We start from the raw sequence: 13,659 nt of genomic DNA on the forward strand, positions 1-13,659 counted from the left end.
TCTTTGTTGTATGCAGCAAGAACCAGAATATCGATTAGACGTGTGCAGGGAAACAAATGGAAGCAACACCAAATGGCATCAAACTATATGCGAACTTTGCTAGTTGAGCTCTTATTTAACATGGATATGAAATGTCACCATGACACACTGCACACACGTGTATGTATATATATATATATATATATATATACAGATGCGCAATGACCCAGTGGTTAGGGCAGCGGACTCGCAGTTTCGATTCCCTGACCGGGCGTTGTGAGTGTTTATTGAGCGAAAACACCTTAAAGCTCTACGAGGCTCTGGCAGGGGGGGGGGGGTGATCCCTGCTGTACTCTTTCACCACTCTTTCTTTTGTTGGCCTGCTTGCTTAGCCAGCGGGGTGGCGTCGTTCGAAGGTTAAAACAATGCGAACGCATTGTGACCAGCGATGTGTAACATCTGATGGTCTGGTCGGTCACGTAAAAAAAAAAAAAATATATATATATATACACACACACGTTTGGACTGTTCAATGCTGATGGTCAGTGTAGCTATCATCCCAAGCTGCAAACCCCAAATTGGTCATCAAATGAAACTCCAGGACTGACCAGTGGTCAGTGTCAACACAACTACAGCCACTGCCAGTTGCAATAACAACAACAACAACAAAAGAGAATTTGTAAGAAAAATGTATTGTAAATAATGAAATGATAATGAAGTATGTTGAGAGGTCAAACCTGGGAGAGGAGAGCAGAGTATATAGATGTGTATGTGTTTATATGTGTGTGTGTATGTGTAATGATTGAGAAGTTTACTTTACAACCATGAGGATCCAGGTTCAATACAACTGTGGTGTCTTTGGCATTGTGCCTTATGTCACTCCCTTGGGCCAAAGTAAGGCTGATCAATTAAATTCAGTGGAAACTGTGCAGAAGCCCTTGGCTGCATTGTACTTCATATTCAAAAAAGTATATAAACCTGGATCCCACCTTTCCATGCTGATTCTGTCTGAAGATTCACATTAAGGATGGACACAACCGGAATACTCAACCAGTAGGCCATTCAGCTAACAAAAGTAAGGCTCAGGGCTGAAACCAAATGGGACTTTTTTTTTTCCAACTATACACTTATACGATCTCAGTTATGAAAGCAGATAGAGAGAGAGAGTGTGTGTGTGTGTATTTATGGGGTATATATAACTAATAGACAAAAGCATATGCATACACGCGCACACATTCCATTTTTAGTAGATTCAGCCACTGGGTTGTAGCCATGCTGGTGCACCATCCTCAAAATATTAGTCAACTACCAAGCATGACATCATTTTATTTTTCCATCTCTACTTGTCAAACCTCTAAGTCACAAGAGATTAACAGACTACACTGAACTTTAGGCACACACACACAAAACACACAGATGGAAGGCTTCAGCACAGTTTCCATCTCCCAAACTCGGCTCCCATGGTTTTGATCAAAGCAAGGCTAAGGAAGAATTTACTTGCCTCAGCAGCATGCAGTGGGGACTGAACCCTAGAACCAATTGGCTGTGAAGCAAACTCCTTAAAACACATACACACACACAGTGTGTGTGTTTATGGATATTTTAATAATTAAAATTGTGTCACTGCTTTGTTCCTCTGGGGGAGGGGATAGAGAAGAAAACAAAAAAAAATCAAGAACTGAAGTTGTTGTTTGGGGAGTGGGGAAGGTGGTTAAGAGTCTGTAATGTTTGAGAAGTTGGTAGAGGACAAACCAGATGAGATACCTCCCCTTTTGTTGCTGAAGGCTCTTTCAACTGGTTATCTGCGGTTGCCTCTTCCACGTCCATTCATTGCAGCTCCTCCACCACCGCCGCCTCCACCAACCCCTACTCCTCTCGGTAGGTTTGGCCTGGGCATTCGGTTGTTGAAACCACTGGGACCGACTTGACCATTACCTATAACAAAAACACCAATTGCAAATTAAGTCACTAAAAAAAAAAAAAAAAGCAGCTAGAAATTACAACAAAGTTTCCTTTAAATCACACTATTCCCTTAATCCATAACATTCCTCTTTTATTTAGACTTAGTTTATCTTGGAGTATGTTATCTAAAGTGTCTTGCTGATGGGTCTTTGGTCGGCTGATTCAGTAAAACCATCAATGGAAGACATCGTCCAATGTATCCTACTTTGTATGAAACACATAACACTTAAATTGGCCATATCCAGTCCAAATACCATTTTATATTTGGGTGGATTTAGTAGATGGAAACTGAAGGAAGCCTGTCGTATGTGTGTGTGTGTGTGTCCACTATCTCTTGACAACTGATGCTGGTGTGTTTACATCCCCGTAACTTAGTTCAGCAAGAGAGACCAATAGAATAAGTACTAGACTTATAAAGACTAAGTCCTGGGGTCAATTTGTTCAACTAAAGGTGGTGCTCCAGCATGGTAGCAGTCAAATGACTGAACAAGAAAAAGAATAGAACAGCCAGATCTGTCTACTCACACCTACCCTACAATGTCATTCTAAAAATAAACAATCGCATCATCAAAATCTCAAAGCTGCAAGTAATAGTGCAGGATTAATTGAAAACCAAGGAAATAAAGCAGCAACAGATCTGTGAGGATTATCTGAATGCTTAATCCTTTAGCAGCCAGATTACCCAGTCAAATCCTGGATTATCTCATAGCTTTGAGGTTTCAGTGTTGTGATTGCTTAATTTTATAAGGATATTGTAGGGTAGGTACGAGAGGTCAGACCAGGCTGGCCTGAACATAAACACATTAATATGGACTGGATGCAGCCAGTTTAAATGTTTATGGGCTAAAACAAAGCAGGGCACATTGAATGATGTTTTCCTTGATACACTGTTTGAAATAGATATCACAAAGACCCAGTAGCAAGATCTAAATAAAAGAGGGAACAGTTATGGCTGGAACATCTTTGCTTATAGTTCTGATAGGTGAGAAATAACCACAATGAAGAACACAGTTTAGTTCTAGATACTCCTATGTCTGAATAACATGGGATAGTCACAGTCGGAACGTCTCATTGCATGTTGGATGAATCAGAGCTAACTTGAAGTTAATCATAATTATCCACTTTCTCCATGCTCGCATCGGTCAAACAGACTGGCCAGAGGCCCTTGTCAACCGTCACTTGTGTCCATATAAGGTAATATTTCTCATTGACCAGCCATATCTTGGGGATTGAGAGCAAAAAAAAAGGGACACTGAATGACAGTGACACTTGTTTACAACGGGGTACATATGTAAGAGGAGGGGGAGGAGGAATGGTTACATTGCAGCTGAGTGGTTAACAAGCTTGCTTCCCAACCATGTTCAGCAAAAAGTTTAGCCAAGTTTCTTCTAGTACAGTCCCAGGTAAAACAAAGCCCTGTGAAGGGATTTGGTAGATGGGCTCGCAAATAAGCCTGTCAAATTTGTGTATGTGTGTACATCTGTGTTGATATCATTTGATAGTTGCAAACAAACATCCTTCTCACACAAGCAGTGCTATTCATTTTCAGTCTTCCATGCATGATACAACATGTCTGGCCATGAGGAAACATTACCTTGCTTGGAAACAGTTGAAGGCTAACTACAGAACGGGGTAACTGACCATAGAAAACCTGCCACAACAAAATTCATCTAACTCATACAAGTATGCAAATGTGGACATTAAAACAATGATAATTAATGACAATTAAGCAGTGCTGTATTTGCACTGCCCAACCAATTCTTCTACAAACAACAGCAGCAAAGACATAAAAATTGGAAGACAGAGACAAATTAAAGTGCCACCCTTACCTGTAGGAACACCAGGAGGGACGCCCATAGGAACTGGCATCGGGGGTCTGGCCATAATGGCATTGTTCGGTACAGGTGGGCCTTGGTTCATTATCATTGACTGAGAGGAGTTTCCATTGTCTGGTTGTTCTGATGGAGGAGACTTCCGCTGACCAGGGACATCCTGCTGCAATAGAAAAGCACTTCATTTTAAAAGCTAATTAACTGAATCCTGATTATCTCAACACAAAAAGAAAGGCATGGATTGTTGAAGGTACTTGACAGGATCCACTAGGGCTGTGTAGTGTGTCCAAGTTAACAGGGTACCAGATACTCAACAGAGAAGGGTTACAGGCACTGTAGTGTGCCCAAGTCAAAAGGGCACCAGATATTCTGAGATAAGGTTCACTGGTGTTGTGTAATGTACCCAATACTCACATAAGGGGTCATCAGTGAATGAGTGGGATGGTTGATGCTTTAAGCCTCGGTCAGCAGTAACCCAGCACTTATGATCAAAGACATTCCAGCAGTGACCATCCTGTTAAACTCCTCACACACACACACTTGCTCACACAGACGAGCATACCCAAGACTACACCATTCAACATAACCATCCTCTTCAAAACATTAGACTGTCATTGGGAGTCATATTTAGCTACTGTTTCTATTAGATTGCTTGAAACAACTGGCTGGCGTCTTTCCTGTTCCGAGTGCAAAATCGACGAGTAAAGCCAGAGTTTATCTGCAACATAGTGACAGCATCTGGTGATATTTGAACCGGTGTCCTTGTGATCCATTGTCCAACAACATACTAGTTCTCAATCTTTTGCATTTTATGCCACATTGCAATTTAAAAATGCAGAAATCTATTATCCCGTTTCAGTAATCGTACTTCCATTTAACCCTTTATTTTAACCATATTTCTGCTGAAAAACACTGTCTTTGTTTCAATTAATTTTGACAAAGAATTTAGCAAATTAACTTTTACCATTATTCAACTGGTGTTTGGAACCCAAAATGAATTAGAAATTTTGGAAGGTTTTAATTAATATCACATCAAAACGGGGAATTTATGGATGTGTATCAAAAGGGTTGATTCAAGACGATGATGAAGGGAATTGTCTGGGATATGCACTGGAATTGAACTTATGGTTATAAAATAGGCTTCTTAACCACCCAGCCATACCAGAGTCCATATAGGAAGGACATCAATAGTAGAAACAATGCCAGTCCAGACTTTAGTTTTGCGGTTAGCAGCAAGAAGGACATCAATCAAAAACCACCTCCAGCCCATGCAAGGATTGAAGAGAGAAAATGTTAAAAGGAAACAAAAGTTTCTGAAAGAACAGCATGAAGATCACAGCTTCCACACCATTACCCCATTTCATTAACACTGTTTCATGCTTGCATGAGTTGAAATTTAATGAAACAAACTTTTCTGTGGCTGGATGCCCTTCCTGTCACTAACCCCCACCTATTTCTAAGCAAAGAAATATTCCCTCATGGCTGAAAAATTTGAAATCTGGGCACCACATGCATTTCCACTGGGATTCAACCCAAAGCTATGTTATTGGGGAGCAAACTTCTTACCACAGAACCACACCTGGGCCTTCAATTAATTATCCAGAATATTCCAAAAAGAAAGAAGTACCTTGAAATCTAAATTGGCTTCACTCATGTTTGGTGTCTCAATAAACTGCATCGTGAATCTGGAAAGGAGAAAAATGAAACAGAACAAAACAAGAAACATTAGATATAAAATGGCAGCCAAAGAATACAAGGAAGAAAAACAACAGATTACAGAAATAGCCCTCCACCCTGATTGCTCCCATCCACTCTAATGTGCATAACCATGCAACCTCTCAACAGCAAGAAACCTGTTCTGTTTGGGCCCTTTCACTTTAACCTCTCATTTCCAAGCAAAGTGCCACATCCCTCTCTACTGTAACCCCACTTAGGGTTTCAAAAAGGCACCCCATACAATCTGTATTGTTGGTATTAGAAAGGGCATCCAGCTGTAGAAAGCATGCCAAAAGAGACATTGGGGCCTGATGCAACTCCGTAGCTCATTGGATCCCGTCAAACTAACTCATACCAGCACAGAAAATGGATGTGAAAAGATGACCCCACACACACAATCTCCTTTAAAAACATGTACACATATTTGCTTCAAGCAAACAGACAGGAACATATTGGAGAACAATGAGAACAGAACCAATTCTAACATTATAAAATTGGTTTCTGTTGTCATAGTGAGGACTTGTTGCTGTGGTGATTAATGATGGTGGTTCAAGTGAGTTGTCCAACTTGCTACCCAAAGAAAAAAAAAAGAGTACGTTTGATGATGTACAAAAGAGAAATAAACAACAGCATTACCACAGCTGGAAAGCAACGATCGCAGATCTCTTTTGCCACCACACAATCTCCTAAAAATAGCAACCAAAAAATCCCTAAATCCCATCTTGTCTTCAAAAAATAAAAAGGTAAGATGGGATGGTCATGGGGCTAACCATACATAATCTCTACCAAGGTTAAATAACAGAAACATCAAATATTGTTATGCTAATCCTTCATCTGACATTGAGCTGTCTTCAAACTGTGTGTGGGGGGTTATCAATGAGGCAAACCCCACCATTAGACATACAGTGCAACAACAACAACCACATTACTTACTCTCCCATTTTGGTGATTTCACCATTCTTGCCAGTATACAGTGTCAAACATCCTTTCCAAAGTGAGGAATAACTATAAAGAAACAACAAATGAAATAGATTTATTTTAACCAATCAACAAGGGTTCCACACACACACACACACATTGACACTCCAGTCTGATGAGGGAAGGAAGACTGCTGTGAGTGCAGCTGTATTCTGTCTCTAAATGCAAGAGTCGATGCCTCATCAGGGAGTGAAATAGCTGTAAGGTTTCCAGCCTTCTCTACTGCAACATCAAAACTGCCCAAAGCCACTTGCTGATGTCAGTTAAACTCCCTTACACAACAGCACACCTTAAAACAGAAAAATAGAGCTGCAATACTACTGTTGCTGTTTATTCTTAAGTTTAACCCTTTTGTTAGCACATTTCTGTTGAAATATGCAGACTTTGTTTCAATTAATTGTAAAAATTGAAAATTTAAACTGATCTAGTCCCTCCTCTTAGGCTGTAGTTTGGAACATAAACATGAAATTTTAATTTAGATAATTCTTAATTCTAAAACAAGTTAATATCATCTGAACAGCATTAGGCTGAGGTGGTTTGGCATTAAAAGTGTTCAACATGAAAAATTTAATAGAAGCAGTATCTGGTGAGTTGTATTGAAAAGAAAAAGAGCATCTAAGACAACACGGCCTCACTAAATATGCCTAAAAAATTGGGATGGTCATGGCTGGAATGCAGTTGACTAGGGTTGACTTTAAGCTAAGCAACAACATGGCTGTTTGGTTAAAACGTTTTTCTATCAAGTCACTGAGTTTAATCACATCATAGAGCTCCTGGTGGCTCTGGTCAACACAAACTGTAAATGTAACTGGCCGTTTTCCATGTACCCTCAGCTCTCATAATCTACGTCACAGGCTCCCTCTCAGTGACAGCCACTATCACACACTCACACACACATACATAAATGCATACACACATTTATACAGCAGCTGTTCACTGAGTGAACCTCAAGTCAGGTTTCTCATCATTGGGTACAAGAAATATTCTACATCAAGTTACAATTGTACTGACCAAGTGTTTCTTCTAACCACACAGAATACAAGCATTCAACCACATGGTTTCAGGTTCCTTTTTACTGCATGGCACCTTGGGCAAGTGTCTCCTACTGTAGCCCCAAATCAACCAAACCATTATGAGTGGATTTGCTAAATGGAAACTGGAAGTCCACCACAATTTTTTATATATATATATGCTTAAAAATTACCTTTGAATTGCTGGGTGTCAAGCCAGTCTCTTGCAACCACAAGTTTCATCTATAGGTATAAAGGATCTGCAGGCAATTTATGATTGAAGGTAATGAATCTCATACACACCCGAACATACATATACACTTGTATAACCTTTGAAATTAACATACCTGAAATTGCCCCTGGTTTTAAAGCGATCTAAATTCAAACTACCCATTAAAATTTCATGTCATGTCCAAAACAAGTTTAATAATGACAGATATTTTACTAAATTACTCTTTTTTTTTCTTCAAAATAATTCAAAGTCTGGGTATTTTAACAGAAATACAGGAACAAAATGGTTTCACCCTTTAGCATTGAAATTCCTCAGTTAAAAATATTGCCTATTTATTCAAATTGTGTTTAGCTAATCATGCATTTAGTAGCTTTGAGATTTCAGTGATGTAAAAGTTTATTTTGAAAATGACATTGTAGGGTAAGTGTGAGAGGCTGGACATAGCTAAAGAGTTAAGAGAATGCAACCCTCACTCAAGATTACATCCAGTCTCTCTCTGCTTGTAAAGACACCCCACCATGAGTGTTAAAACATGCAAGTTTTCTATGTACCCTCAGCTCTCATAATCTGTGTCATTGGCTCCCTCTCAGTAGCAGCCACTATCACACACTCACACGTACAGCCTCACACACACACACACATATATACAGCAGCTATCCACTGAGTGAACCTCAAGTTCTGTTTCTCATCATTGGGTACATGAAACTACAATATTTGTCCCACCCCAACCTTAAAGCAACATATCTACCCTTATTACAGTAATACAAGCCAACCTCGAGGTTGTGAAAATAGCAGCTGCATGTCCCCCACAGAAATTGTAGTGCCATACAAGTCAGGATGGTCATGGCTGGAACGCCTTTAAAAAGGTCTTGTCAACCTATTTGATCTGCGGCTACAATATGGTAGTATGGTTAAGAAATTCAATTTGCTATGACTAGAACAACAGAACTGTCATCGTAAGTTACCTCCCTTGTCTGTTAATTCAAGCCATGTGAGTTAACAAAACTAAATGGAAACTGTGTGGAAGCCTGTCAGACTGCTTCTGTTCTCGTGTACCATTAATGCTGTACATCCTGCTGGAAGACTTCATAACCACTGCTTGGTTTTCAGATATCAATCTTTTCTTCCATTAATCATAGCTGCTACTCGTCTCCTGTCGAGAACTACTATAAGTATATCCACGCATGGGCCCGGTGGTTAAGCTCGCTTCGTAACCCCATGGTTTCCGGTTCAGCCCTCCTGTGCAGCATCTCAAGCGTCTTCTTTCGCCCTAGCCATAACCCAATAACTTGAGTGAATTTGGTAGATGGAAACTGCATAGAAGCGCATCGTGTTTATATTACGTATCTCTATTTGTCTCCACCACCATTGGTTTGTTTACATTCCCTTTACTGGTTTGGCAAAATAGATTAATAGAATAAGGACGGGACTTGCCAAATTGTTTTAGTGGAATATTTTAAGATATTTTGTGTACTACTTAACCTCATGACGTCCCCTTCAGGAATTTCACATTCCTAACCATAACACCAAGGGGTCGTACCTAGACATTAGCCAGGGTGTGGAAGGAGTTTTGTATTTTTTTCAATGTACCCTCAGCTCTCATAATCTGCGTCACAGGCTCCCTCTCAGTAACAGTCACTATCACACACTCGCACATACATAAATGCATTCACTCACACATTTATACAGCAGCTGTTCACTGAGTGAACCTCAAGTCAGGTTTCTCATCATTGGGTACAAGGAATATTCTACAAAAAGTTACAAATGTACTGACGAAAGCAGTTATTTGTTCTACCCCTACAACGGTATTCACTTTTATAGCACGTGCTTACATCCTAATTCTGCTCGATAAAAAGTACCACAGAACAAAGTAACAGCTAAATCGGCGATCATTCGGTATTGTCTCCAGATTGCCGATATGAGACATCAATTAATTTCTTTTTCAGCCTAGTCTATTTGTCTAGGTCTTGTGTGGGTACGCATACACACACAATACCCAGGACACTAGTTCTGAGGTGCTATGCAAACACAACCAAAGTAGAAAAAAAAATGTGGTAAAGGGAGGGAACTCTAGCGACTTAGGTTGACCCCCCCCCCGCTCCCTCCTCAATAATTATAAAGGGGCCAAGTACACCCTTCAGGAAAGGTTACGATCACTTAGTCCTTGATTGGTACCTATTTTATCCAACGAGAAAACAGTGACAATATTGAATAGACGGAGAATTTTGTAGGAAATAAAAGAGCCTTTTCATCAAGTGCTGGCTTGAGGTGAGGCGAAAACACGAACCCTTTCGTCAGCTTACAGATGTCTCCGGTTTGTAGCAAACAGCCTGCTTCGTCCCACACGGACACGTTGACCGAACCGGATTTATCGGCCACTTTACACGACCGCACATCATGTCCATCTTTGGTTCGAGTAGGTTTACCTGAAATATAAATTCGGGTTAGATACACCGTGGAAAAACAAAACAAAACGAAAACATACACTCCACAGATATATACATACATATAAGCACATACATACGCGCGCACAAATTTAAGAATATATATTAAAAGTAGCTGGGCAAATAAATACAAAGGTGGGGATAAAAATATAGCAGTAATCATTATATTATGAAATTTCGGGTGAAATATTGAGTAACTACCTGCTTTGAAAGCATAAGTTTAAATACATGAAACAATTTGAAATCCCTGCATATATCTAAGTAAAACTACATTACCTAGCCACTCGCCATTTGATAGTGAGTGCGTATTGTAATAGATTAAATTCCTATGAACCCCATTAACTACCTCGAAACAAGGTAACGCCAACCACCCATCTTATACACTTTTACAACTTTATAAAATATGTTATCAATGCACACAAATCCCGACTTCCCTACTATATTAGTTACTAAAACGTCTTTGCTGTTCGATTGCGTACGCACGAGGTAAAAATAATATTAGCCGTTTTCTATAGGAACACAAGACAAAGTGACTGTTTACCATGTGCTGTGCAAAGGTGTGTATATATATATATATATATATATACACAGACACACCAGCTCTTACACGCTGTTACATACCTAGAGAGAGAGGACCCTTCCATAGTCAGCTAGAACCAGTAAAATAGAAGATAAATATAGATAAATGTAGCACCACCAGACATGCCCCCAACTCAACCAATCAGGACGATTCCATTAGTTCACCACTACCAACCAATCGCCCGTCACAACACTATCCTCCACCACCCCCTGCTTCGTCTAAAAATGGACTCTTCCATGTCAGCAGATAATTTTAAAGACACCGTATCACAAGTAGAATATGTATATACATATACACATATATACACACATAATATTACGAGACCACCACCCCGGGTTGGGGGAGGGAATCGGGGTGCAATTAGGGTGTAGTTAAGTTACGCACGTTGACGGCTGTTTTTTTTTCTGTTTGTGTGTATTACCTACCTATTTCCAGAACAATAAAAGCAACATTAAGACTCTTCAGACCAGGTCTTATGTCTTTGATTTGCATAAATGCAGGATGGCCGTCCATCGAAATATTAAAAAAAAAAAAATTAAAGGAAATATAAATATCACAAACACACACCCCGACTACCGGAAGTCGTGAAAAAAATGCCAAGTTGGACTACTTCCGTTATGGAAGGACAAGAAAAAAATTATGTAAGAAAAAAAAATCAAGTTCCGTTTCGGTCCCCCCCTATCTATCTTATAAGCCGCCTCAGGTATCAATTATGTTGGTTGAATGTCCGAGAAATCAGAAAGCTTCATATTGCTGTTGCTTATAAACAAATAAATAAAGACTACTACTAAGGATGAAGCGAAAGTATAAATCGTTTTGTCAGTGAAGGGCGGGAAAGAAACATAAAATGGCGTTCAGTGGAAGTCAGCCATTTTTTCCCCCACCCTTTAATGTGACAAGACAAAGAAAAACTTTCAGTAATTATAAATATCTCTGAAAATAAATCTGTAGTACGCCACGGCTTCGCTTCTTTTCCGTCTTTCTATAAAGACGATCAACGCAATAGATGACAACAGGAAGGCAGTGGGAGACTAATATAGAAGTGTAAAAAAAAAAAAAAAAAAATGGCTAAGGCTACTATACAACTACGGCTAAATGTTTGCTTGTAAATGACCCAAAGAGAAAAACAACAGGGAGGCTTTCTTTCCTAAAGACAAGCGTTATGGAGTATATATACGTCGAGTACCGGCTTAGAGTGTGAGTGAAGGTGTGAATGAGTAAGAGCGAGGACAGAAGTGAAGACGATCACGGCTGCGGTCCTTCTGCCTCGTGTTGTAGAGGAGTCGATTTATAGCAGTTACATACGGGCATTTACACACAGGCGATGTATGTGTGTATATACATATATGTGTATGCTATAAACACATACGGGCATTTGTATAATATGGCTGTGTGTGTGTGTATATATATATATATATATATATGAATGTGGTGTGTATTTTTATGTATGACTGCGCATGTATGTGGATATAATGTGTGTCTATGTATACGAGCGTGGATATAAAATATGAATATATATCTATACTAATATCTGCGTGCGTCTGTGGGAGCGTAGCTGTTAATGTATGCGTATATTTATGTAGGTGTATATGTACCAATGTGTGCGTGTGTAGCTATGAACACATACGGGCATTTTCACTATGTAGACGTATGTAGTTGTCAGTGTGTGTTTGTGTGTATGCGCGCGCAAGTTAACATACGGGCATTTTGAAAACTGAGGATGTAAATGCATCTTACTCTCTCTCTCTATATATATATATATGTTTATGTACGTGAGTATCTATCTGGATATGTATGTGTGAGTTGCTGCAAGTACATTAAAGATGTATGTGTCACTATAAGCATATATGGGTGTATGTTTTATTCTGAGGAAGTATGTATCACCGTATGTGCGCATGTGTTACTATACATATATGGGTATTCATAATGTGAGATAGTGCGTATCTATGTGTATGTATGCATAAATACATAACGCCCATGTTACATATATGTATGTGTCTATAAACACATACATATATGTATGCGTAGCCAGTGTGTGTTTGTGTATTTTTATAAGATATATGTATGTATGTGTGTGAATGCTGTCATTGGAGAAGGAAAGAATAACGGAATAATAGAGTAATTAAGCCATGGAAATAGGCTGAGGCACGACAGAAAAGAAGTAGGGATAGAGAGAATGAGGGAGAGCAATAAGGGGATGAGGAGAGAAAGAATAATATAGCTAAGAGAGAGAAAACGAAACGCAAAGAGGGATGATGTCAGAGAGAGTAAAGGGGTGAGGTGAGAGAGTAAGAAATAAATGAAAGGAGAGATGGAATAAGGATTAAGTAAACGAAGAGAAAGACAGGAAAAAGTATAGGGAAGAAGGTTATGAATTACAGAGGGAGAGATGAAAGTGAGAGTAAGACAGGTAAACGGAGGGGAAGCGTGGAGAACGAGTAAGAGAATGAAGAGAGGAGAGTAAGAGAAAATAAAAGGGGGAATAACAGGAAAGATATAGAATTAAAGAAAAGAAAAAGTGAGAGAGAGATAGAAAGAAACAAATAATGAGGTAAAGAGATACAAAGAAAGGGGAAAACGAATGTTAAAACAAAGGAGAAAAATAAAGAAGTGGAAGAAAGTTTAAGAAAAAGACAGGAGTCGGAACAGATGAGGAGAGAAAGAAAGTAGAAACGAAAGCGGAGGGGAAGGTCAGAAATGGAATAGAGTGCGAGAGAGAGACAGGAAAGGAAAAAGGAAGATGAGAAAAGAAAACATAAGATTAACAAATGGGAAGAAGCTGAGTAGAGGAGGAGAGAAAGATAAAAAAAAGTAAACTATGGACGCATCGACTTCGTAATAAATAGTGTGTGTTAGAGCAGTTGTTTAGCCCAAGGTCAGCCTTGATCGAGCAAACCAATGATAAAAGGCATTCCAATCGTGACCA

At 39.4% G+C, this 13,659-nt stretch overlaps 1 protein-coding gene across 1 annotated transcript; it reads right to left on the reverse strand.

Moving 5' to 3' along the window:
- Nucleotides 1–651: 651 nt before the first annotated feature.
- On the reverse strand, nucleotides 652–12,041 carry LOC115222848 (SOSS complex subunit B2). The gene is made up of 6 exons (XM_029793190.2): nucleotides 11,159–12,041; nucleotides 9,997–10,135; nucleotides 6,423–6,494; nucleotides 5,401–5,458; nucleotides 3,771–3,936; nucleotides 652–1,914 (listed from the first exon to the last, which is right to left on the reverse strand). The coding sequence occupies exons 1-6, from the start codon at nucleotides 11,244–11,246 to the stop codon at nucleotides 1,778–1,780; spliced, it is 660 nt and encodes a 219-aa protein (XP_029649050.1). The 5' UTR covers nucleotides 11,247–12,041; the 3' UTR covers nucleotides 652–1,777.
- Nucleotides 12,042–13,659: the final 1,618 nt, after the last annotated feature.

This window comes from Octopus sinensis, linkage group LG21 (genome assembly GCF_006345805.1).
Source record: "Octopus sinensis linkage group LG21, ASM634580v1, whole genome shotgun sequence".
Classification (NCBI taxonomy): domain Eukaryota; kingdom Metazoa; phylum Mollusca; class Cephalopoda; order Octopoda; family Octopodidae; genus Octopus; species Octopus sinensis.

Coding starts and splice junctions, on each gene's coding strand:
- LOC115222848 (XM_029793190.2), bottom strand. CDS start 11,246: ATGGACGGCCATCCTGCATTTATGCAAATCAAAGACATAAGACCTGGT. Junction 6,495..9,996: donor ATCTGTAAGCTGACGAAAGG/GTTCGTGTTTTC, acceptor GTTTCTTTATAG/TTATTCCTCACTTTGGAAAG. Junction 1,915..3,770: donor CCCTCCTGGTGTTCCTACAG/GTAAGGGTGGCA, acceptor TTTTTGTTATAG/GTAATGGTCAAGTCGGTCCC.